Source organism: Pongo abelii, chromosome 11 (assembly GCF_028885655.2).
Source record: "Pongo abelii isolate AG06213 chromosome 11, NHGRI_mPonAbe1-v2.0_pri, whole genome shotgun sequence".
NCBI classification, from domain to species: Eukaryota; Metazoa; Chordata; class Mammalia; order Primates; family Hominidae; genus Pongo; species Pongo abelii.
The window spans coordinates 71401740-71428659 of record NC_071996.2 but is presented as its reverse complement, the minus strand read 5'-3'; the positions used below and the strand labels follow the sequence as shown (position 1 = coordinate 71428659).

Sequence of the window (26920 nt, the reverse complement as noted above, 5' to 3'; positions counted from 1 at the left end):
TGAACTCATCATTTTTTATGGCTGCATAGTATTCCATGGTGTATATGTGCCACATTTTCTTAATCCAGTCTATCATTGTTGGACCTTTGGGTTGGTTCCAAGTCTTTGCTATTGTGAATAGTGCCGCTATAAACATACGTGTGCATGTGTCTTTATAGCAGCATGATTTACAATCCTTCGGGTATATGCCCAGTAATGGGGTGGCTGGGTCAAATAGTATTTCTAGTTCTAGATCCCTGAGGAATCGCCACACTGACTTCCACAATGGTTGAACTAGTTTACAGTCCCACCAACAGTGTAAAAGTGTTCCTATTTCTCCTCATCCTCTCCAGCACCTGTTGTTTCCTGACTTTTTAATGATCGCCCTTCTAACTGATGTGAGATGGTATCTCATTGTGGTTTTGATTTGCATTTCTGTGATGGCCAGTGATGATGAGCATTTTTTCATGTGTTTTTTTTTTGGCTGCATAAATGTCTTCTTTTGAGAAGTGTCTGTTCATATCCTTCGCCCACTTTTTGATGGGGTTGTTTGTTTTTTCCTTGTAAATTTATTTGAGTTCATTGTAGATTCTGGATATTAGCCCTTTGTCAGATGAGTAGGTTGCAAAAATTTTCTCCCATTCTGTAGGTTGCCTGTTCACTCTGATGGTGGTTTCTTTTGCTGTGCAGAAGCTCTTTAGTTTAAATAGATCCCATTTGTCAATTTTGGCTTTTGTTGCCATTGCTTTTGGTGTTTTAGACATGAAGTCCTTTGCCCATGCCTATGTCCTGAATGGTATTGCCTAGGTTTTCTTCTAGGGTTTTTCTGGTTTTAGGTCTGACATGTAAGTCTTTAATCCATCTTGAATTAATTTTTGTATAAGGTGTAAGGAAGGGATCCAGTTTCAGCTTTCTACATATGGCTAGCCAGTTTTCCCAGCACCATTTATTAAATAGGGAATCCTTTCCCCATTGCTTGTTTTTGTCAGGTTTGTCAAAGATCAGATGGTTGTAGATATGCGGCATTATTTCTGAGGGCTCTGTTCTGTTCCATTGATCTATATCTCTGTTTTGGTACCAGTACCATGCTGTTTTGGTTACTGTAGCCTTGTAGTGTAGTTTGAAGTCAGGTAGCATGATGCCTCCAGCTTTGTTCTTTTGGCTTAGGATTGTCTTGGCAATGCAGGCTCTTTTTTGGTTCCATATGAACTTTAAAGTAGTTTTTTCCAATTCTGTGAAGAAAGTCATTGGTAGCTTGATGGGGATGGCATTGAATCTATAAATTACCTTGGGCAGTATGGCCATTTTCACGATATTTATTCTTCCTACCCATGAGCATGGGATGTTCTTCCATTTGTTTGTATCCTCTTTTATTTCATTGAGCAGTGGTTTGTAGTTCTCCCTGAAGAGGTCCTTCACATCCCTTATAAGTTGGATTCCTAGGTATTTTATTCTCTTTGAAGCAATTGTGAATGGGAGTTCACTCATGATTTGGCTCTCTGTTATTGGTGTATAAGAATGCTTGTGATTTTTGTACGTTGATTTTGTATTCTGAGACTTTGCTGAAGTTGCTTATCAGCTTGAGATTTTGGGCTGAGACAACAGGGTTTTCTAGATATACAATCATGTCATCTGCAAACAGGGACAATTTGACTTCCTCTTTTCCTAATTGAATGCCCTTTATTTCCTTCTCCTGCCTAATTGCCCTGGCCAGAACTTCCAACACTATGTTGAATAGGAGTGGTGAGAGAGGGCATCCCTGTCTTGTGCCCGTTTTCAAAGGGAATGCTTCCAGTTTTTGCCCATTCAGTATGATATTGGCTGTGGGTTTGTCATAGATAGCTCTTATTATTTTGAGATATGTCCCATCAATACCTAATTTATTGAGAGTTTTTAACATGAAGCGTTGTTGAATTCTGTCAAAGGCCTTTTCTGCATCTGTTGAGATAATCATGCAGTTTTTGTCTTTGGTTCTGTTTATATGCTGGATTACATTTATTGATTTGTGTATGTTGAACCAGCCTTGCACCCCAGGGATGAAGCCCACTTGATCATGGTGGATAAGCTTTTTGAGGTGCTGCTGGATTTGGTTTGCCAGTATTTTATTGAGGATTTTTGCATCAATGTTCATCAAGGATATTGGTCTAAAATTCTCTTTTTTGGTTGTGTCTCTGCCAGGCTTTGGTATCAGGATGATGCTGGCCTCATAAAATGAGTTAGGGAGGATTCCCTCTTTTTCTGTTGATTGGAATAGTTTCAGAAGGAATGGTACCAGCTCCTCCTTGTACCACTGGTAGAATTTGGCTGTGAATCCATCTGGTCCTCGGCTTTTTTTGGTTGGTAAGCTATTAATTATTGCCTCAATTTCAGATCCTGTTATTGGTCTATTCAGAGATTCAACTTCTTCCTAGTTTAGTCTTGGGAGGGTGTATGTGTCGAGGAATTTATCCATTTCTTCTAGATATTCTAGTTTATTTGCGTACAGGTGTTTGTAGTATTCTCTGATGGTAGTTTGTATTTCTGTGGGATCAGTGGTGATATCCCCTTTATCATTTTTTATTGCATCTATTTGATTCTTCTGTCTTTTCTTCTTTATTAGTCTTGCTAGCGGTCTATCAATTTTGTTGATCTTTTAAAAAAACCAGCTCCTGGATTCATTAATTTTTTGAAGGATTTTTTGTGTCTCTATTTCCTTCAGTTCTGCTCTCATCTTAGTTATTTCTTGCCTTCTGCTAGCTTTTGAATGTGTTTGCTCTTGCTTTTCTAGTTCTTTTAATTGTGATGTTAGGGTGTCAGTTTTGGATCTTTCCTGCTTTCTCTTTTGGGCATTTAGTGCTATAAATTTCCCTCTACACACTGCTTTGAATGTGTCCCAGAGATTCTGGTATGTTGTGTCTTTGTTCTTGTTGGTTTCAAAGAACATCTTTATTTCTGCTTTCATTTCGTTATGTACCCAGTAGTCATTCAGGAGCAGGTTGTTCAGTTTCCATGTAGTTGAGCGGTTTTGAGTGAGTTTCTTAATCCTGCATTCTAGTTTGATTGCCCTGTGGTCTGAGAGACAGTTTGTTATAATTTCTGTTCTTTTATATTTGCTGAGGCGTGCTTTACTTCCAACTATGTGGTCAATTTTGGAATAGATGTGGTGTGGTGCTGAAAAAATGTATATTCTGTTGAATTGGGGTGGAGAGTTCTGTAGATGTCTCTTAGGTCTGCTTGGTGCAGAGCTGAATTCAATTCCTGGGTATCCTTGTTAACTTTCTGTCTTGTTGGTCTGTCTAATGTTGACAGTGGGGTGTTAAAGTTTCCCATTATTACTGTGTGGGAGTCTAAGTCTCTTTGTAGGTCACTAAGGACTTGCTTCACGAATCTGGGTGCTCCTGTATTGGGTGCATATATATTTAGGATAGTTAGCTCTTCTTGTTGAATTGATCACTTTACCATTATGTAATAGCCTTCTTTGTCTCTTTTGATCTTTGTTGGTTTAAAGTCTGTTTTATCAGAGACTAGTATTGCAACCCCTGCCTTTTTTCCATTTGCTTGGTAGATCTTCCTCCATCCCTTTATTTTGAGCCTATGTGTGTCTCTGCACGTGAGATGGGTTTCCTGAATACAGCACACTCATGGGTCTTGACTCTTTATCCAATTTGCCAGTCTGTGTCTTTTAATAGGAGCATTTAGCCCATTTACATTTAAGGTTAATATTGTTGTGTGTGAATTTGATCCTGTCATTATGATGTTAGCTGGTTATTTTGCTCGTTAGTTGATGCAGTTTCTTCCTAGCCTTGATGGTCTTTACATTTTGGCATGTTTTTGCAGTGTGTGCCACATTTTCTTAATCCAGTCTAACGTTGTTGGACCTTTGGGTTGGTTCCAAGTCTTTGCTATTGTGAATAGTGCCGCAATAAACATACGTGTGCATGTGTCTTTATAGCAGCATGATTTATAATCCTTTGGGTATATACCCAGTAATGGGATGGCTGGGTCAAATGGTATTTCTAGTTCTAGATCCCTGAGGAATCGCCACACTGACTTCCACAATGGTTGAACTAGTTTACAGTCCCACCAACAGTGTAAAAGTGTTTCTATTTCTCCACATCCTCTCCAGCACCTGTTGTTTCCTGACTTTTTAATGATCGCCATTCTAACTGGTGTGCGATGGTATCTCATTGTGGTTTTGATTTGCATTTCTCTGATGGCCAGTGATGATGAGCATTTTTTCATGTGTTTTTTGGCTGCATAAATGTCTTGTTTAGATAAGTGTCTGTTCATATCCTTTGCCCACTTTTTGATGGGGTTGTTTGTTTTTTCCTTGTAAATTTATTTGAGTTCATTGTAGATTCTGGATATTAGCCCTTTGTCAGATGAGTAGGTTGCAAAAATTTTCTCCCATTCTGTAGGTTGCCTGTTCACTCTGATGGTGGTTTCTTTTGCTGTGCAGAAGCTCTTTAGTTTAATTAGATCCCATTTGTCAATTTTGGCTTTTGTTGCCATTGCTTTTGGTGTTTTAGACATGAAGTCCTTGCCCATGCCTATGTCGTAAATGGTATTGCCTAGGTTTTCTTCTAGGGTTTTTCTGGTTTTAGGTCTGACATGTAAGTCTTTAATCCATCTTGAATTAATTTTTGTATAAGGTGTAAGGAAGGGATCCAGTTTCAGCTTTCTACATATGGCTAGCCAGTTTTCCCAGCACCATTTATTAAATAGGGAATCCTTTCCCCATTGCTTGTTTTTGTCAGGTTTGTCAAAGATCAGATAGTTGTAGATATGCGGCATTATTTCTGAGGGCTCAGTTCTGTTCCATTGATCTATATCTCTGTTTTGGTACCAGTACCATGCTGTTTTGGTTACTGTAGCCTTGTAGTATAGTTTGAAGTCAGGTAGCATGATGCCTCCAGCTTTGTTCTTTTGGCTTAGGATTGACTTGGCAATGCAGGCTCTTTTGTGGTTCCATATGAACTTTAAAGTAGTTTTTTCCAATTCTGTGAAGAAAGTCATTGGTAGCTTGATGGGGATGGCATTGAATCTATAAATTACCTTGGGCAGTATGGCCATTTTCACGATATTGTTTCTTCCTACCCATGAGCATGGAATGTTCTTCCATTTGTTTGTTTGTATCCTCTTTTATTTCATTGAGCAGTGATTTGTAGTTCTCCATGAAGAGGTCCGTCACATCCCTTGTTAAGTTGGATTCCTAGGTATTATTTTATTCTCTTTGAAGCAGTTGTGAATGGGAGTTCACTCATGGTTTGGCTCTCTGTTTGTCTGTTATTGGTGTATAAGAATGCTTGTGATTTTTGCACATTGATTTTGTATCTTGAGACTTTGCTGAAGTTCCTTGTCAGCTTAAGGAGACTGTAGGCTGAGACTATGGGGTTTTCTAGATACACAATCATGTCATCTGCAAACAGGGACAATTTGACTTCCTCTTTTCCTAATTGAATGCCCTTTATTTCTTTCTCCTGCCTGATTGCCCTGGCCAGAACTTCCAACACTATGTTGAATAGGAGTGGTGAGAGAGGGCATCCCTGTCTTGTGCCTGTTTACAAAGGGAATGCTTCCAGTTATTGTCCATTCAGTATGATATTGGCTGTGAGTTTGTCATAGATATCCTACCATCCCCTAATTTGGGTTGATCTCATTGGTGTCTTGATTGCCTGTCTCTCTTCTTGGAATTGATCTGTGTTCCTCATCTCCCAGGCTCTGCTTGACCCCCTCATAGGCCTGCTGTGTTCTGTTGCCACCCAAATCCAGAGGAAAAAGACATCTAAGTCCTCACTGCTGTTGTCTACCAGATAACTTTGTGACTTCAGGCAAGCAGCTGAACCCACCTTGGACTCCGTCTGTTTCTGTGACACCAGGGGTTATACTGGATCATCTCTAGGGTCTCCTAGAATTTGGAAACTCTAGGAACCAAGGAGCCTCTTCCTTGTCTGTCTCCACCCATCCATCTTTTATCTGACTGTTTCAAGCTAATAGTCATGAATGCAAAGTGCTGTGACATGCAGGTAGAACTCCATCCATTTCAAAAGAAAAACATGTAAAGATAATAGCACTTTATTCTTATTTGAACCACACTGTATTGTTGGTTACCGAGTGTGAAGGTAGGATGTTCAGAGTCTTGTTTTATGCCTTTTTAGCTGTGTCGCCAGCATTTGAAGGTAACTCCTCCACATAAGCGGCAGGAAAATGGCCTTTTTTCCCATTCAAAGATCCAAACCACCATCCTTCTTCTTTTTTCTCGTGTATAATCACAATGTCACCTGTGAAAATACAGTTAGACAAATGGGTGTCTGCAATGTGAACACATGCCTCAGCCTGATTGATAAGAGTTTTAAGGAGGTTCTGCTTCAAGGAGTTGCTTGGTAGTGTCATTTTCTGCACTTGATTCAGATGAAGCCAAATGTATCGAACACCTGTCTATAAAGCAGGCATAATCTAGAGGATACTAAAAAGAGTAAGATAATGAACAACTGAGATATATCATAAAATAATTGCTTAAAAACAGGATTGGCCGGGCGTGGTGGCTGACGCCTGTAATCCCAGCACTTTGGGAGGCCAAGGCAGGCGGATCACAAGGTCAGGAGTTCGAGACCAGCCTGACCAACATGGTGAAACCCTGTCTCTACTAAAAATACAAAAATTAGCTGGGTGTGGTGGCATGTGCCTGTAATAGCAGCTACTCAGGAGGCTGAGGCAGGAGAATCCTTGAACCCGGGAGGCAGAGGTTGCAGTGAGCTGAGATCATGCCACTGCACTCTAGCCTTGGCAACAGCAACAGGGCAAGACTCTGTCTGTCTCAGCAAAAAAAAAAAAAACAGGATCACAGCCAGCCACGGTGGCTGACACCTGTAATCCCAGCACTTTGGGAGGCCGCGGTGGGCAGATTACTTGAGGGCAAGAGTTTGAGACCAGCCTGGCCAACATGGTAAAACCCCATCTCTACTAAAAATACAAAAATTAGCCAGGCATGGTAGCACACGCCTGTAGTCCCAGCTATTTGGGAGACTGAGGCAGGAGTATCGCTTGAATCCAGGAGGCAGAGGTTGCAGTGAGCCAAGATCACACCACTGTACTGCAGCCTGGGTGACAGAGCAAGACTCTGCCTCAAAAAAAAAAAAAAAAAAGATCACGTTGGGTCATATATCCTTATGCTGCCTGGCTCACTTTCTATGTAGCTGATGGATTGTCACCAAACTGTTTCTTGGTGTCCGTACTTTGAGGGTTTCACATGTTGGTGTTTTTGATAGTTTGGCATGTTGGCTGCTATAAGTATGTCTCACCAACAGTCTTTTCTTAAGATCAAGACAATGCCTCTGCATTATACCTGATTTCACAGGCCAAAAGTTTAACTCACAGCTTTGCACAGAAATGTAACTCCCAAGTCAACAACTTAGACAACTTTAATACAACATCAATTTGGAGATAATGTTTTTTAAAGCAATGATTCAAATAAAGAGAATTCCATAGAGAATTGGACAAGAAACATGGCTCTTGTCATAAAAGTAGAAAGATCTCCCCCTTCGGGATCCAAAAGCTACTTTTTCTTTGGCATCATTCTGAGGTGATTTTTCAGTCTTCCTTTCACTCTTTTCCTCAGCAACTTTCTTTCTAAGACAAAGTAGACTATTAACTCCTTTTCTATCTTAGTCATAAATCACTATTCTTAAAGGAGATCATTCTCAGTCTCTAAGTTCTCCCTCTGATGGGTTCCCTCGGGTCAGTAAATTGACACAATCTATTAACAAGAATTCAAACAAATGATTTCAAATTGTATTGCCAGCTTCCTTAAGCCTCCAATGTCGTGTTTCATTTGAAGAAACTACTTAGAACATAAAGTATAAGTAGGCTTTGCAACCAACAGAGAACTGAAAACAAGATAATCAATTTATTGTGAATGATGTAACTTAAATGCCACATCCATGGGTTCTAGGTGGCACCTGGGAAGTATGTCTTTTATTCACATAGGAAGAAAAGTAATTGCCTGGAGAGATATGACTGGCAAATGCTGCAAAGGAAACACCCAGTAAATAGCAAATGTGTGGTATCCCTGTCGTTTGGCTACAAAATGTATCTTGATTTTCCATTGGCTCTGGGAGCCGTGTCCTTGTGGATAATATTCTTTCCCCCATAACGTTACTCTTTCTCACTAACCTTTCCATTTCCAAATCTCTGCATTAGCGCTAACATTCAAACATGTTTTCTAACTGGACACATAAAGAAGGTTGAGGCTGGAGACTTTCTTCTTTAATAATGTTGTGGTTTACATTATAAAGCCACTACGTAATACCTTTCCATGTTAAGTAAAACTCTGTGACACAAAGAAGGGGGTCTTACTCTTTAGACTGGCTGTAAAAAGCTTTTCTGAGAAGTAAGTGAGACCAGCGCTAAGCTGGGAGTCAGCTGACCTAGGTTCTAGAATTTGCACTTACACTATGTCGAGAGAGGAAGTCACTTCACATTCCTGCAGGTCTAGCTTCTAAAAAATAAAAAGGTGGAGTACACCTCTAATCACTTTCCATCACTGACATTCTACCCTAGTGTGCACTGTGATTAGGAACATGACTGTGTTTCCAAGTTCAAATCCCATGTGGCCACAGCCTGTGACATTAGCCAAAGCACCTAACCTTTCTGTGTATCAGTCTCCTCTGCAATGAAATGGGAATGCCAATAAAACCCTCCAAGGGTTTCATGAGTGTTAAATTGGACAAGAGGCCTGCAACAATGTCTGACACATAGTAAACAGAATAAGCGTTAGCTATTATCATTATGCGAGCTTTTGTTTTAGATGTGCTTATCTTTCAAGAAGCGTGAACTGATTTGACATGGTAGTAACTCTTAAGGCTGCCTGCCACCCTAAGACAGGGTTTTATTCATGCGAAGAATCTCAATATGGGAAGGCAATTAAAATATTTGAGAATGATTCTTACCCTTTTCCAAATTCAACTCATCATCTTGCCTGGCTTGAAAAGAATATAAGGCCTTGCAAAGTCTGCTGCTGAACTGGGCTGCACCAGGGGCTGAAATAGATAAAGCTGTAATTACTATGCTGTGTTAGCAGGCAAATGAATATGAACTGAAGCTCTTTGGTTATTTAACAGTGTGATGCAGAGTTTCAATATATTAAATTTTTCTCAAAAGGAAAGTTTGTAATTTTATATAATGTTCATTCCTTGATTCAATAACCATTTATGATGCACTTTCTATATGTATGGACTGCATATGTTATATAACCAAAAACTATATTATAATACATGAAATAGCAAGTCTAGAGAAAAACATCATTGTATAATAACAGTAATTGCATGCATGTTTTGGAAAACATTCACCAGTTTTGCCATTCAGGTATAAATACGGGATATTTGGGGCATGTGCATGTTATCATCATCCCTAGCTGTGTATGGAACTGTTTCTCAAACAATGCAACAGTGACTCCTTAATATATTGTGTGAACCATAATGTCCTGGTTTTACTGAAGTTCTTTTTTTTTTTTTTTAACCAATTTCTAATTTAAAAAACTAGATAGTCAAGATTATGGTAATTATACTTGAACATGCAGGGACAGTGACACGTGTGTGTGTGTACTGAAAGATGAAGAGCAGTGTGGTGTGTGGGTGCATGAATGACTGAAGTCAGATGGCTGCTAACAGGGGTTTGTAGGCCATGAGTCCAAGCCCTGGCAAACCACCTGGATCACCATGTGTCTTGCAGAGAGGACAGGCTTCTTATGGGAGTTTGGAGGAGGCTATGGAGACAGAGCGACAAAGCTCCTCACAATGGTTTAGATGTGATTATGTGGATGGCAAATAACAGGCCATTTGAATAAGGTGGATGCCAGTCATGTGATATCCGAGGCAACTTCTCATATTATAAGATACTTTCCCAACCCTCTACTCTTCTTAACTTTTTCCCATTTTTTACATAAAGCTACAGAGTCTAACAAATTAATCAGTCCCGATGGAAATATAAATTTCCTTAAACAGATACAGGTCAAAGTGGCTCTGAAATTAAACTTTAAATGTAGCAATGTGCCCCGCCAGTAGGACCCAGGCCAAAATGATTGTGGGCATGGGATTACCTGGAGTTGAAGAACCTGGATTGCTCTGGCCACCAGAAGATGCCTTGCTCACAATATTTTCTAATCTCTTCATTAAAAAAGGCCGAGATATTTTCACATAGCTATGAGTATGCTCCTGTTCAAATGGCATAAAAAGTCATATTTTATAACACGATTATCATAAACATTCATGAAAATTAACTCTTCTGTAGCTGTTTTCCTCAAGTTTTTTTTTTTCTGTTTGTTTTTTTTTTCTTTTTTTGTTTTTTTTTTTTTAGACAGAGTCTTGCCCTGTCACTGAGGCTGGACTGCAGTGGCATGATCTTGGCTCACTACAACCTCCACCTCCCGGGTTCAAGTGATTCTCCTGTCTTAGCCTCCCCTGTAGCTGGGATTACAGGTGCCCACCACCATGCCTGGCTAATTTTTGTATTCTTAGTAGAGATGGGGTTTCACCATGTCAGCCAGGCTGCTCTCGAACTCCTGACCTCAGGTGATCCTCCTGCCTCGGCCTCCCAAAGTGCTGGGATTACAGGCATGAGCCACTGCGCCTGGACTGGAAGTTTTTAAACTGAGGGGTATAAATAATTCAAAGATTTCTAAGCCCTACTGTGTTTCAGTTTTGAGTTGAAGCCTTAATATTTTCACAATTACACAATTACTATACTTTATAGCCTGTGTTTCCAATTGTAACCTGTGTGTCTAGGTCAAATAGTAACATTCATAGCATTACTTTTACAAATACAACTTTAGTTGGCTTAATGCAAGTGAAATGATCACAACCCTGTAAATGATTGTTTCCGAGCTCTTGAGCCTTGGAAAACTGTCCCTTCACAAGATGATTACAGCTCCCCCTTCTGATCAGTAATAAAAATAGCTACAAGCAATAGCTACTATGTACGTTCACCTGCTCATCCCACTCCTGGAGTGCAGCACGATGAAAATAGGTGTATGTGAATTTCAGAGCTGTACTGATGCATTATCTGCATTAGGCACCATGTTAAACAGATGAGACTAATACATACCACAAAAATCTTATTATTTAGGTCTGTATGAATATTAAAATTTCAATTTAATAGAAATTTTACTGTAAAAGCACATCCAAAGGATAAAATTCAGGTATGATGAGAAAGAAGAAATCAAAAGTGTTTTTTAGCTTCTCCTCATAGAAGTTTGGTGTACACAGAATGTATTCGGTTGTGTCTAGCTCTTGTTATTGTGCTCAAAAGAAATAAAAACATTTATCTTATTAACTGTATGGATATTAATGTCACATAGAATTCCTAACACCTTTTTTGCCCTGATGCTACTTTAAGCCACTCCACCCAGCAGGCCCAATCAAGAAATTACAACCAGTCTCCTTGAATGTTACCTTTTCCCTCCACCTGAAGATGGAGTTACTACAAGGATGGCTGGGTTGAGGTCTTTGCTCAAGTTCTGCTAACATTGATGACAGTTTGTAGGAGTTTGCTTCCAAAAGGTCTAGTTTCAAATTGTTCTGTGGATACATCATTTGGCCATGTGAGCAAATTTCTAGTAAATGAGGCACAACTGGATAGGAATATCAGAATAACTTTCAAAATAACAAAGGTTAGAAAAGTACGCATTTAACTCATACAGATATTCACAGAAAATGCCAAAGGAAAAGAAAATGGAGGAATAAACTCTTTAAGCAGTCTAGAGGGAGGTTTTAGTTGTTGTGTCTCATTCTGTACTCTGGGGGTAAACAGGAAACCCTGGTAATATATTAATATTTTATGGCAATGAAGAGGTTTTACTCAATTTTCTGCTGAGGGATGAGAAAGGGAATAAGTGTTAATTGTAGAAGGTAGATTTTTGGTGGTCTGCAAAGAAGATGAGCCATCAGTGCTCAATATTGTGAACAGAATTGAATTAACATCAATAGACTCAAATGAAATTGAATGTGAGGTTCATTTGTTCTTCGAGAAGGTGAGGTCTTATATTATCCACAAAGTTTACGGGAATACTTCTGGAAACTGGGAACAATATTCTAGGGTATTTGAGTATAAACATAATAAGTCAAGCTAAAGATATACTCCTAGTCTCTGTTCTTGATGTGACCTTGAACTAGAAACTTTATGATTACCTTGTCAGGCTGGGTCCAGCCAGGGTGAATTAAGTAACAGAATCTAAGCATTGGAAGGGTCTTGCTTATCCAGCCCCCTCCTCACCATTATCCCTCTCTCCCCCACACCTCCAGCATGGGAATTCCTAACCCTAACATCCCTGCCAGAGTGTCACAGCCATGGACAGAAGACGTCCAATTGATGGAGAAGGTCTAATCGTTGGAGGAATCCACTGCATTGTGGGTCAGGCTTACCTAAGACAAAACTAAAAGCTCCCCCATGCCTTCTACCATTAGACCTTCACTTGATAGTCTCATAGAGCACATCTAGTTCCTTTTCTATGTGGCCCTCTTTCTGGTATCTAAAGACAGTATTTAAGTGCCTCCAGTTTTCTCAACAATTTTTCCTTGATTTGAATCAAGAATGCGTGTGAACATTCTTGATTCAAATATGGCACTTCAAGGACCAAAATACAGTGAAATAAGGAATAATGTAATGTAAATAAAAGTTTCCTCATCCTAGAAACCTTCCCTGGGTGACACAAAATCTACCAGTATCACTAGTTTCTGTCTACCCAGATGCAGAGCATGCGTAATGAAATCATGGGGATATTTGGCATTCATCACTTAAAGGTTCATAGTTGCTCCTTCACCAGATCATAAACACTGGAAGTTCCAGGGTCAGATTCTCTCCCTCCTTGTGTCCTCCACTGTGTGCTTCAGGTGAGAGGACCCAGATAATCCTAATACATGTATGCTGGTAATGACAATGACAAAATTCTGTGCAAGGACAGCCAAAGGAATAAATGTATAACCCAATGGCATCATCAAGTGCTCTTTATGACTTTATTTTGGCACATGTTATTTGCATTGAATAGTTAACTAAACAGTTTGTGCGGTCACAGAAAATGTCCTACAGTCTGTTTTATAATTTCATAAAAACTGTAGCCACGGGTCACTGCAGGTATGTTAGACCTCTGTTCCCAAGTGCACACAATGCAGGCTACTTTCTTTTACAAGAAGTGTTAGGCTTGTTTCTGCAACAGCACCTTACTCAAGAAAGCCTATCTAAAAACTAGGTCAGCGATACCTCACTGCATCTGTCTTCTTTCACCAAAGAACTATTGAAATTGCCAATCTGGGTACAATTATCAGGTACCTACATTCACAAGAAAGTTAGTTAGGCTATAAGCAAGAAAAAGAAAATATCCAGATTCTTGTATCCTTCAAAACATTGCTAAAAAATTTATCTCCTTAAATGATTCTCAGATTAACCCCAGTCCACTCCTGATCTCTAATCACAGCAGAAACCCGTATGTTGCACACTGGTGCTATATATCTGTTCATTTTTATTCCTATGTAAAATTCATCAGCTTTTTGTTAACTACCCCTTTCACGTGGGTTCCCCTGAAGTGGCCAAAATGTCCATCAACCCCCATGAATGTCTATGGGGCTAGAGTTCACACACTCAGCACAAAGGCCAGGAAGCCCACCTCCCTGACTCTTCTACCATCTCCCCACCCCAATTCCCACCCTCAAAGAACTTTGCCCCCAAAGTTGCTCCTGGTTTCCCCAGATTTTGCCTCACACCCCAGACTGCCCTCTTTCCTCTGTGCAGCCATGTCTTTCCTTTCTCCTGTTATTCTCCGAAAACCCTGAGATCAGCAGAGGGATGAATGGAAAATACCATCTTAATAAAAATTACTAGTTTTTGAGCTCCTCCTGTGAGCATTGTGCTAGTATTTACTAAATAATATTTCACCCTCACAAAAGCCCCATGAGGTAAAGTACCAATATCCTCATTTTGCAGATGAGAAAACTAAAGTTGCCCCAGGTCCCTGTAAACAGCAGAACTACATCTAAATACGGGCCTTTCTGAATGCAGATCCTTTGTTTCCTGTCACTTTTCTTAACTGGGTTAAAGTGCACATGGTTTCTAGGCCCTTAAAGAATGACTCTGTTTTGGAGAATACTATTTTAGACACAATTCTTTTCCTAGGACACCAAAGCAAACATTTCTAGGTAGTTGGATTTTTCCAGATTCCTCAAATGACTTATTAAGCTGACCCTATAAGCTCCCCCACTAGATTGTTCTATGTCATGAGAAAGGAAAGGCAAACAAGGCCAAATGGACCAGAAACAAGTATTCTAAAAATAACCCTTTCATCACTAAATCTAGGAAACTGCACTCTGCAAACATTTACCTCATCCATTAACGCTGCTGTGTCTTTCTGGCTCTTTGCATCAGAGAAGGAGGAGTTGCTGGAGTACGTTTTAAGCATTCGTTCCAGGCCTGAAAATGAAATCATGTTCTCAGTCACCTTTCACACTGTCTCAGTGGGACACAGCTGGGAGTCAGTCACTCTCAAAGGGAGCCTAGAAGTGATACCAGTGAGTTTTTTTTTTTGTTTTTTTTGTTTTTTTTTTTAAGATGGTGTCTTGCTCTGTCACCCAGACTGGAGTGCAGTGGCACAATCCCGGCTCACTGCAACCTCTGCCTCCCAAGTTTAAGCAATTCTCCTCCCTCAGCCTCTTGAGTAGCTGGGATTACAGGTGTATGCCACCACATCCGGCTAATTTTTGTATTTTTACTAGAGACACAGTTTCATCGTGTTGGCCAAACTGGTCTCCAGCGCCTGACCTTGGCTTCCCAAAGTGTTAGGATTATAGGCATGAGCCACAGCACCCAGCCACCAGTAGGATTTCTTAAATGGCTGAGGGAGTCTCTGCAGGTAGTTCTTAATAAATTTGACTGAATGATAAATGAACTGTTTGTTTACCTTTCTCTTCACTTAATGAAATTTGAGAAATGCTGGTGCTTAAAGCATCTTGATTGTTATTTTTCCAGATGAGATTTTGAATTTTTTTCATTCGACCCATTCTAGCAATTGCTAACAGTTACACAATGTTGGCTTCTTCCTCATTATGATATTCACATCACTAAATATTTTCTATCTTGAATTTGCTCTCTAGTATTCCATTGCAATGAGTTATCGTGGTCCATATAAAACAAGCTACTATGTAGACATCAGAATCACAAATGTGGAGTCATTTTTGTCATCCTTGTTGCTTTAGAGCTGCTTCACAGTCTAACATGCCTAACTTCTACGTACAGAATTTAATTTGAATGATTTTTACATTGTTTCAAAAGTCAAAAGAAACAATCCAAAAAACTCCTCCAAAACTCTTGTGCACAGTTGGTTGACCATGTTTTAAACCAAACACATTATCTCTCATTCTAGCCAATTTCAGAAACACAGTTAAAATGCTACATTTCTGAAAATAGTAGTATAATACTTATATAGGTTTCATAAATAGACCAAAATGTGATTTTCCTTTTTTTTTTTTGTTCACACAACTTAAGTTTGATATATGGTTCTTTAAATGAGAAGACCCCTGCCAAATAGCAAAAGCAGATTAATCCTAACTCTGAATGAAACCTCTGAGCATCATATGGTCCCTTTTCTGGCCATTGAAAGAGATAGTTACACACCTTCCTTGTCTTTTGAGGTTTTTTCAATGTCTCTCTGCAGTCTCAATAATTTCGGTTTTAGTAAAGACTTTCGTCTCTCTTTATCCATTGCACTGTTAGGATCTTCTTCCTTTAGGAAAAAAGAAGGATGTCTAACAAGGGGGAAGAAGTAAGAATTGCTATTCCCTGTCCATTCTGATACTTCCACTGGCCGCATTTAATTTTAACTTTATAAAAGAAAAAAAATTTTTTAAGCAGGATAATCTTTAGTTTTACACACATTGTTCTACCTGTTCGAGACCTGATGAATAAGAAAATATTGTCTTGTTCACAACTTGTAAGTCACAGGGCCAAGCACTTTTTAATAGAGCAGATTGTTCTTTGAGGATGGACCCTTGCTATAGCTATTTCATTTTCTTGATAAATCTATTTGTTGTATACTTACTGCTTCCTTATTTATCTTTGTTCAAGTTAGAGTCCTTTAATGGCCCAAATGTAATATCATGTATGTGTTTCAGGCTGTGACTGCCTCAGGAGTGGAAGACATTTTGACTGAGTTCTGTGTTGGCTCAGTACTGGGAAGATGTGAGCTAAAACACATATGCTCTTTCCAGAATGGGTTTATGATTTAGTTAGGCCTTGAAGCATAACATTAAAGAAACTAGCAACACAAGACCACATGCATTCACGAATGGTACAGACACCACGAGTGCAGGCAGCTGACAGCTTCGAGAAGGCAAGAAGACGTAACTGTCTGGTCAAGGAAAGATGGCAAAGGGCACTCCAGGCAGGAGAAATGGCAGGAGCAAAAGGCTGGGGGAGGACTGTGGGAAATGTGTCAGGAACAGTAAAGACACCTGTTGCACGAGCAAAAAAATAGTGGAAGAAAAAATTGTTCAGGGAGTTGAGGCTAGATTTTAGGGCTGATGTAGGAATTTTATCACATAGGCTATGAGGAATCATTCATGATATCTGAGCTTTCACATGCATTATTTCGAGGATTGAATAAAAAAAAAAGAATAGGATGGTAGGATTGGAGTGAGGAGGTTGCTAAACATGAGTGTGGCAGAGGGACAGAAACCCATGGAGAAAGAGGGGAAACTAATGACTCAAGGTGGGAGGGGAGGATGCAGGCTTCTCCGATAAGGAAGGAGAAAAATTAGGATCCCAGCTGAGATATTACCTTTAGATGGAGCTTCACAAACAAGAAGTGTGAGGATTTAGAGCAAAGGGAATAGCCTCTATAAAAGCATATACAGATAAAAATATTTTATTTACATATTTTTCATTGCACATTACAAGTTTCTTTATATTCTAGGCCAGGTGCGGTGGTTCCCACCTGTAATCCCAGCACTTTGGGAGGCCAAGGTGGGTGGATCACTTGAGGTCAGGAGTTCGAGACCAGCCTGGCCAACATGGTGAAACCCTCTGTCTACTAAAAATACAAAAAATTAGCCGGGCGTGGTGGTGTGCACCTGTAATCACAGCTACTTGGGAGGCTGGGGCAGGAGAATCACTTGGACCTGGGAGGCAGAGGTTGCAGTGAGCAGACATCGTGCCACTACACTCCAGCCTGGGCCACAGAGCGAGACTCCATCTCAAAATAAATAAATAAATATTTCTTTATATTATTTATTACATGCAACTCCTACAACTCAATGGTTGGTTTTATTTTCCTCATTTTACCTGTGACACAGATAAATAAAAGAAGGCCCAAGCTGACCCCAAATGCTCTACCACTCCTTCACCTCACGTGTCATCCCACAGCTGAGGCGCAAGCTGACATGACACCCCCCAAGTAAACTCTGACTAAACTGCTAAGACACCTAAATAAACCATTAGTCCTTCCCTGTTGAAGGAATGCAAGTCATAACATAGCTCCCGTACCAGTCCAAGGCTTCCCTTGGTTTGTTTGAGGACATCTACTGTTTAAACATGTATTTCCAGGGATAGATTGCTCCTGGGTCAATTTCAGGATGGGGTATATTGCCATCATTTAACTCTTACATTTGTCCTTCTCTTCTAAAGATTTGTTAGAGAAAAGGTCAGTACTGGAGGAGACGTATAAAATTACAGATAACAATCTTTCGAACATGGCATTTATGGTAACCTTACAAATATTTTCACCAGGTCACCAGCCCTCCAAGTTTTGCACTCAGATTGGTCTCTTTGTTGTCCCTGGCCCATGTAAATTTCATAACACTGGATAAAAACCAGCCTACACTTATTGACAATGACTATAAAGTCAGACATTGGGGTGCTTTGCCTTAAAGATGTCAAGAAAATACTATTCACTCATTTTGAGACACAGTCCTTTCTCTTAGACAACAGATTCATGGTTGTGAGTTCTGACACAATAAAGTTTTATAGAAACCAAAAATTTCCCTGAACATGCCAATAAATGAGAAGTCATCATGGCTGCCTCCTTACACTTTGGTAGAACCCTAGTCAAATTTTCAAGGAGAATAATCCTCATTTTATTGACAAGTTATTTGATAGGGGCATTTTTATTATTCTTTGTGAGAAAATGGATTTTATTGTACATTTTTCCATCTCAGGCCCTGCCTACATTATTTGGAAGAAAAAAAGCGCTTTCCCCATGTAATCAAATCATTTCCACTTCCATTTCTACCTTGTTTCTGCGTTGAACAGACATTGATATTGCTAATATACTTCTCCTTTGCCAGGGTAGGAAAAAAGACTCAATAAAAAATAGCTGGTCATTTGCTGCTGTCTGACGGGTGGGGAAAGGGAAAGCCGATCAGGATTTACTGCAGTGCCTGATCTAACCGCCTCTCCCTTCTACCCTCTTGTTGCCTGATCAGAGGTCCAGGGAGGTCAGCTTTGGCTGTACTTCTAATCCTGTACTTCTAATCCAGGGAGGACATGACCAGTGGGCTTGTTCTCCATGTCAGAGAAGAGTGACACCCCTAATCTGGAGCTTGAAATCCTGAATAAAATATGGCAGAGGACCCAGGGAAATGCTATCAGGAATTCTTTCTGCAGATTTTGGTAATTAATAATCAGTTCCTAGAACACTACAATTAAGAATATCAAGAGGGGAGCAGAGGCCAAAATCTTTGAGGCTTGACCCAGAAGGACAAATAATTTGCCCCAAGATAGCAAAGAGGCAACATGCTTGGGCTCTCACAAGGGACACTGACCAGTTTTCAGCAAAAACACCCACAGTAGAATCACTCAAGTACCCTCAAAATAAGCCTCCGATAATCTGGTCCAAGGTTTTCAAGGGAAGGGACCGTGAAAAATACTGATAGTGACTCCCACTTCCTTAGAACCCATCCCTTTGAGTGATCTTCTCTCACACCCACCTTTGAGTATGGTCTGCACTTGACTTGCTTCTAGCAAATAGAATATGATGAGATGTCATTTCTGAGATTAGCTTACAAAAGATTATAATTTCTTGGGCACTCTGGCTCTGTCTCTTGATCACTCATTTTGCGGGGAGCAGGCTGAGACATGGAGAGACCCACGTGGCAAGAAAATGATATCTCCAACCAATAGCAGCGAGGACTGGAGGCCTGCCAACAGCCCTGTGAGTCATCTTGGAAGTGAGTCTTCTGCAGGAAGAGCCTGGAGATGTCTGCAGCCCAACCTGATACCTTGATTGCTGCCTTGGGAGGGGTTCAGAGACACCTGGCTAAGACACAACTGAATTCCTGACCCACATAAACTATGACATAATACATGTTTGTTTTAAGCCATTATTTTGGTGGGGGTGGGGAGCGGTAATTTGTTGCACAGCAATTTGTGCAGACAACCAATTTAAGCACCACGTGATATACAGTGATTAATTATAGGTCACTGAAACATGTCTGCTTGGCACTACTTTTATAGAAGACTGAATATGAAGATTCTGTTTAAAACCCTGCTTGACTTTCTTTACTTCTAGAAAATACCAAAGACATGTTTCCATTGTACAGTTTGTAAACTAGAACGCTGGGTTTTTAAAATTTATATGGGGTATGAGAAATCATTTTCATTTATAAAACATGATATTTGCTTTCAATTTTTTCAATATAAGTCCCTCAGTACCTAAGATTCTCCATTAATGTAACTTTTTTTTTTCCATTTCATACTCACAAAGTAATCTGTTAACAGGAACTCAGATTTGTTTTCTGTAGATAAAATTGCAGTTTCTTCCATTAGAGCCTGGATATCTTTTTCAATGTCAATCTTGCTGATGGCACAGTGAATCTGCGTGTGGCACTGCAATGCCAAGGGGAGCAGAATAAGGTTGTCGAAGAAAGGTTTCTGCCCCTTCTTACCAGGCATACCAGAAATGGAGAGATCATCTCTACTCACTGTGGTCAGGGTTTGGCCAAAAAGAGAAATATGTTGGCTGTACTGGTTTAAGTTATTGCATAAAAGTTGAATTCTTTCCTTCTCCAGCTCCAGAATGCTCTGAAAAGAATGAAAATTGGGGTAAGATCAGCCAGTTGTTATGCAAAACGGAAGTCACTCAACAAACACTGACACACCTGAAGACAGACTGAACAAAGTCTCATGATTAGCCTCTTGACTATGTCATATCCAAATCACAGTGGAGGGAGATTTCCAGGAGAGGAATGTGGCTCGGTATCTTAAATCACTCCTTTAAGAGTGATTTAACTCACACACTTTCCCCAGGCTCTTTTGACCCAAAAGGCATATAAGGCAGATGCTGTGGGTTACCTAAGTTTACAAGGAAGGAGGAGAAAAGAAGAAAAGGAAGCATTTGAGACACAGTCATGGATTCCAGAGAATTCCAGAGAATTTTAGTAGAGATGGGGTTTCGCCATGTTGGGCAGGCTGGCCTTGAACTCCTGACCTCAGGTGTTCCACCCGTCTCGGCCTCCCAAAGTGCTGGGATTACAGGCACGAGCCACCGTGCCTAGCCAGGCCTTGTTTTTACAAAAAAAAAAAAAAAAGAAAAAAAAAGATCGGGAAGAATTCCAGAGGGTGAAGCCCAGGAAAGCCCATATCCATGTCTTGGAAATGCATTGAGACACCCAATAGTTTTAGAATTGTTTATAGTACATTCAAGGCATTCTGCTAGTCTCTGCAGGGAAGAGAATGACAGGCCACAAATTCTCTGTTTAAGGAGGTTATTTGACAAGAGAAGAATCCCAAAGTCTGAGCAATTTATAATTCTACCTAAAATTAGGCCTGGGAGTCGGAGTCCACTGTTTGCAGGTAGGCACATAGCCTCTTTATTTTGTGTGAGATGACAGAAGTTTCATTATTAGACTTATGACTTTTAGGTAGGAAGGGTAAATAAGAAAGTGAGGGGAATCACATTTGCCTTGTTAGCTATTAACATTTTAGAGGCCGGGCGCAGTGGCTCACGCCTATAATCCCAGCACTTTGGGAGGCCAGGGTGGGAGGATCACCTGAGGTCAGGAGTTTGAGACCAGCCCAGCCAACATGGTGAAACCTTATCTCTACTAAAAATACAAAAATTAGCCAGGCATGGTGGCACGCACCTGTAATCCCATCTACTAAGGAGGTTGAGGCAGAATTGCTTGAACCCAGGAGGCGAAGTTTGCAGTGAGTCGAGATCATGCTACTGCACTCCAGCCTGGGCGACAAAAGTGAAACTCTGTCTCAAAAAAAAAAAAAAAAAAAAATTAGAAAATGTTACTTATTAGACCCATGCCAATTGAGTTGCTGACTGGTGGTTTTTCCAGAGGGCAGAAAGGTTTAGCAACTAAGCATTGTTATAGAAGGCTGGGTCAGGCAGAGTATGCAGGGAGATTCCAAGGCCATGTGGGGGCAGTTTAAGGCTGTTGGGTATGTGCCCAGGGGAGTTTGGGCTTTGATGGAGATGGCAGGTGTCCAAGACAAAATTCTTCCCATCTTTTTTTTTTTTTTTTTTTTTTTTTTTTTGTAAAAACAAGGCCTGGCTAGGCACGGTGGCTCATGCCTATAATCCCAGCATTTTGGGAGGCCGAGATGGGTGGACTACTGAGGTCAGGAGTTCAAGACCAGCCTGCCAGCCTGCCCAACATGGAGAAACCCCGTCTCTACTAAAAATGCAAAAATTAGCCAGGCATAGTGGCGGGCGCCTGTTGTCCCAGCTACTCAGGAGGCTGAGGCAGGAGAATCGCTTGGACCTGGGAGGTGGTGGTTGCAGTGAGCTGAGATCATGCCACTGCACTCCAGCCTGTGCAACAGAGTGAGATTCCATCTCAAAAAAAAAGAAAAAAACAAAAAAACAAGGCCTGGGCATTCATCCTTTTATCCAGAGAAGGCCAGCTCAGTTGCTCTCATACCCACCGTCCCAACTCCTCCATCCCACAAAGAGCACCAGCAATCATCTTTCATGAACAAGGCTTTGGAGAAATTGGTGGGTAACATGACCATAGAGAAGAAGAAAGATGGGTATGTCTCAAGGCTCTTGGCAGTGCAAGAGAGGTGAGAATGGAGAGTCACAAAGATCACTGGGTTCTCCTTGCTCACCTCTTGGCATTCCTACAGGAGCCCACTGGCCTGATCCAGTATGGTATTCCTCTATATCCCTGTGTTGTTAATTCATCTATGGTATATGGTGATTAAAATTATTTTAAATTTCTTTATACTTTTAATTATGGTAAAATTTACATAATATGACATGCCATTTTATCCACCTTAGGCATCCACTTCTGTGTCATTAAGTGCATTCACATTATTGTGCAAACATCACCATAATTCATCTCTAAAACTTTTTTCATCTTGCAAAAGTAAACTGTACCCATGAAACAACAAGTTCTCATTTCCTATGCTCTGCATCCCCTGGCAACCACCTTTCTACTTTCTGTCTCTACGAATTTAACTACTCTTGATACCTCTTACAAGAGGAACCATACAGTACTTGTTCTTTTGCATCTGGCTATTTCACTTAGCATAATGTCTGCAAGGTTCATCCATGTTGTATCATGTGCCAGAATTCCCTTCCTTTTTGGCTGAATAATATTCCATGGTATGCATATACCACATTTTGTTTTTTAGTATATAGTCATTTGAACACTGCTTGTAAATGAAAGTAGTAAAAGGCTCAGGCAGTAACTATGAACATCTGTGCCAATCACATGCAACTTTGGCTTTTGTACCAAGTGTCCTGACATTTGGATTGGAAGCCTGGAGCCATGCCCCCATGGCAATCTTCTTAGTTGCCTCTGAAGCTGCCCAATTTTCATATGTCAATGGGAGTCAAATGGATTTGTTTACGCTGGCAGTCCCCAGGCTTTCACAAAATTGCAGGCACCAGTCATTTGAATGTGGCCGTCTGCCCTTCTGTCTCCCAGATAAAGGATTAAAGACACAGAATAGCCTATCAAATGTTTTGCTTCTTAAAAGGCAGAATCGATATGCCTCATAACAAATACGTAAAACAAATTCTGCTCAGTTGTTTGGATCTCCTATGTGACAATCTTCAAAAAGAAGAAGTCCTTACCCTATAGAAAAAGATCTAGAAATCAGCTCTTCTGTTTTAGCCTATGAACAAGAGACAAGAGAAAATAAAAGCCAGGTTTTAGAACATGTTGCATCCCTAGTGGGCAGGTGTTTCTTTACTTTGACAAGTGCTGAACCACTAGCATCAATCTGAGACTAGAATAACCAGTGTTCCTTAGTGACATGGTAATGCTTAACAGATTTTAATTACATTTCAGGGAAATCATTAAAATGATCTATGTTTGCTCATAAAAAGAGGAGGAAATAAATTCCACTGTGCAAAGGAGAGATCCATATCTCATTTAATGATTTGTTGCTTTCTATTATCTTGTTCTTTTTATATAAAATAGGTGGTAGAGAAGCAAGATACTCTGGAGGACCTCAAACTGTCCTCTTGAGGTTCCACAATAGTACATATGAACAAAGTGTGGTCAAGGAGTTATCCAGAAAGATTCAGATTTCAGCAGATTTAGAGCCTGTCTGGGGCCCAAGCATCATGACAATTTGTTCTTCATTCGTTCCTTCCAGTTCTTGCTGTCCTAGCCTTTGGGCTGGTACTACAGGAAGAGATCAAAGGGATTTTGTTTTCATTTAAATGACTCTCATAGAACTGATAAAAGACATATGCTCTTTCTAGAGCAGGGACTCTCAAACTTTAGAATATCTAGACCCCTCTTTATAATCATTCAGAGGCTCTGATTGATTTAGAGGCTCCCAGGTCTACGGAGGTGCTCAGGAATCTGACTTTTAAGCACCCCAGGTACTTTGAGACATTGTCCTAGGGCCACAGAGGCCCACAAAAAATACATTTTAAAATCATAATTCTTCCACCCAGAAGTGACTGCTATTAACATATTGATATATTTCAGTCTAGGTATGTGTGTATGTATGATTTTATCTTCTAGTTATCTATCAAATTATTCAAATTCGAAATTCTGTTTTTTCCACTTAATCGTACATGTGAACAGTTTCCCCGTGCCATTAGTCTCTGAAAATACCACTTTAATTATTTCATAAGCATCCATGGTGCAGGCGTGTTTATTCACTTAGTCATCCCTTTAATGTTGGACATTTGGGATGTTTATTGCTTTTAATGTGTTTCAAATAGAAATCTGTGTCTGGTTTGTCAGCTACTTCCTCAAGACAGATTTATAGAAAGGAAATTACCTTTTTCAACAGAGTCCTAGGAAAGAATGAAGCCCTACTGTCCTGAGGCGTCCATTTTATGTAATGAGTTGTCATTCGTCTCATCTAGAGTGGGACTACTCAAGTGCCATCCTTGGGAGAACTGAGAAAGCAGCCACTCGAATCATTTTCTGTGTTCTGGGATTTAGAGGAGGAACACTGGTTGAGAAAGGGAATATTTTTAAGGCTCTTGACACATATTGCAAATGGCTTTTAAAAATAATTCTTTGAGTAAGTACTTCAGTACCAAGCATTTGATTCTTTGTAATTCTTGGTAGTATGGTTATTATTGTGAAAAATATAGGTTATTTCTATCATCTGAATTGTTTCTTCTTGGAGGGTAGGATGTGGCTAGAATATAGTATGATTGTGAAGTAATAAGACTAATTTTGACATGTGGTTTGTGGAATTGGTTTCATTACTTATAGTCACATTTGAGGCTTTACAATATTTCTCACAGTATCTACTACACTGCCTTGAATGTAGTTCAATGCATGTTCTCTGAAGGAATTTGTAAATCCAACCTGTAGAGTAAAAAGGAATAAGAGAACACTTCGTAGGACCCCAAAATGAATTCTTATATTCAATTTGCACAGAAGAATGGTGAAAGAATGGAGAAAAAATGAAACTGAGAGACCCTAACTGTCCCATTTCCATCTCTCACACTTACAATAAAATTCCTCTTTGAGTCAATTCAGGCTGTTTTTGTTATATGCCTTCATGAATCTAACATTTGACACTTGAGTGTCATAAACATACACAAAATATGGCATACATAGAGTAATATGTGAGTCAATGACCTGCTGGTATAGACTGAGTATACACAAGCCCAGGAAATACCAACTAAGGGTATCATTATTGAGGGTTCAAGTGAAGCAAGAGTGACTTGACAGAAGTCATCTCACGTTGTGGCTAATGGGCTTGAGATGGCTCTCAGAAGGCAGGAGAGAACTCAGAGGAAGGTGGGGTAGGAGAAGCTGTATGAACTAAAAAGGACAAGGACTGAAACACTGGTGGCCCCCAGCATAGAGGTAGCAAAAATCCAGGATACAAGAGGGGAGAAAGAAAATGCTCTTCCTCAAGGACATTATGATGAGTAGATATTCCATGTGACTTGGATTCTAACAAAAAAAAAAAAAAAAAAAGGAAAGAAAGAAGGAAGAAAAAAACTAAACTAGGTCTTAAATATTTTTAGAGCTGAAGTTGAAAGATACCTTTTGAAATGTAAATGAATGCATACCTTGTTACCATGAGGAAGACTGTAAGAAAAGAGAGAATTTCCATGATGCTTCAATATAAACACTGGGAATGCTGAGAAGGGGGAGTGGTGGTTGTAGGGGAAAGATGTAGAGGATCTTAACAGGAGGAAAGGAAACAGACGAAGGAGAGGCGTAGTAAGAGCTTCTGATAATGAAGATAATCATAGCTTTCCCTAACATATATTGAAGGCAAGCTAGTTATCAGCTACACCAGGTAGGACCCATTTATCTCCCATTGTTGCGATGTAGGTAGAAGGGTGACGAGGATAGAGACACTGAGGCGAAATATTTTTCTCATAGCCCTTGAAGGGTGGGTGCCTGGAAGATGGAGTGGGAGCAGAAATGTCTCTCCCATCTCCTAACAGGGCCATCCAAGGAAGCTGACCTCAGTGGAAAGACCACAGCTTCATCAAGAAGTGATGAGGTGAGGTGAGGCAAGATCAGAGCCCAGGTTGCATAGCCAGATTTCAAATGAATAAAGTTAGAATTTAAATCCCTGACCTTTTCTCATCACCTTCATCTAAAATCTATCTAGCATAAGCAAGGAGAGTACCAGAAGCTTATGTTCAAAGGTGTAAATTAAGGAATTTTTTCTCATTTGTTCCTCTCTTTGACCCAAGTTTTCATCTCTCCTTTAATTTCCCCTTCTCTAATACTGCATCTATCCTGCTCTGAGTGGTTGAATTGCAAGAGATGTAAATGCAGCCGTTGGGTTTCCACCTGCCATATAGCCTTCGCTCTCAGTTTTCAATGGGGCAGGAGCATAGTGCAGAGGTCCAGGCTGAATCTTTTTTTTTTTTTTTTGAGATGGAGTCTTGCTCTGTCGCCCAGGCTAGAGTGCAGTGGCGCGATCTCAGCTCACTGCAAGCTCCGCCTCCCGGGTTCACGCCATTCTCCTGCCTCAGCCTCCCAAGTAGCTAGGACTACAGGCGCCCACCACCACGCGCGGCTAATTTTTTCTATTTATACTAGAGACGGGGTTTCACCGTGTTAGCCAGGATGGTCTCAATCTCCTGACCTCGTGATCCGCCCGCCTCGGCCTCCCAAAGTGCTGGGATTACAGGCGTGCGGCCCAGGCTGAATCTTAAACCATCTCAGGCTCATTGCTTCATCTTTCCAGCCTCAATGTCCTCATAATGTCGTGATTAATACAAAACACAAGCACATGAATGTGCTTAGCACAGCCTGAAAGAGGAGCACTGAGCACCAAGTACTTGTTCCAGGCTGGCCATTAGATCATGACTTTCTCCAATCATATCTGCTTTAAACATTTTTTTTAAACTTAAAACAGGTGGGGAAAAATAAAACCAAAATATTCATGTTCTTACTCTCCAGAATTGATAGTTATTTAATTTGGTCATATTTACGTTGAGCCTGGGGCTGTATTGCTTCACCAGGGACAGTGCATAAGCTGCGTGGCTGTTTCTGGCAGTTCTGTTGTATTCCCACCATGG

The 26920-nt window shown here is 40.3% G+C and overlaps 2 protein-coding genes across 7 annotated transcripts in view; one reads left to right on the top strand and one right to left on the bottom strand.

Moving 5' to 3' along the window:
- The window catches only part of SPC25 (SPC25 component of NDC80 kinetochore complex), a 97672-nt gene that overhangs the window by 37067 nt on the left and 33685 nt on the right, over positions 1-26920 (top strand). Inside the window, exon 7 of one of the 3 annotated variants that reach the window (XM_054549450.2) lies at positions 19061-19286. The exons of the other annotated variants lie outside the window; for them this stretch is intronic. Coding sequence (XP_054405425.1) covers positions 19061-19065 — 5 coding nt within the window. The 3' untranslated portion in view covers positions 19066-19286. Of the gene's footprint in view, positions 1-19060; positions 19287-26920 lie in introns of those variants that run through there. 3 annotated transcript variants of the gene reach the window in all.
- NOSTRIN (nitric oxide synthase trafficking) overlaps positions 6018-26920 on the bottom strand; it is an 80596-nt gene continuing 59693 nt past the window's right edge. For all 4 annotated transcript variants that reach the window (XM_054549440.2, XM_054549437.2, XM_054549438.2 and 1 more), the window contains 8 exons: positions 19915-20013; positions 19693-19818; positions 15613-15721; positions 14324-14412; positions 11406-11531; positions 10055-10169; positions 8907-8996; positions 6018-6239 (listed from right to left, as the gene is read on the bottom strand). In XM_054549440.2, coding sequence (XP_054405415.2) covers positions 6103-6239; positions 8907-8996; positions 10055-10169; positions 11406-11531; positions 14324-14412; positions 15613-15721; positions 19693-19818; positions 19915-20013 — 891 coding nt within the window. In that variant the 3' untranslated portion in view covers positions 6018-6102. The remainder of the gene's footprint in view (positions 6240-8906; positions 8997-10054; positions 10170-11405; positions 11532-14323; positions 14413-15612; positions 15722-19692; positions 19819-19914; positions 20014-26920) is intronic.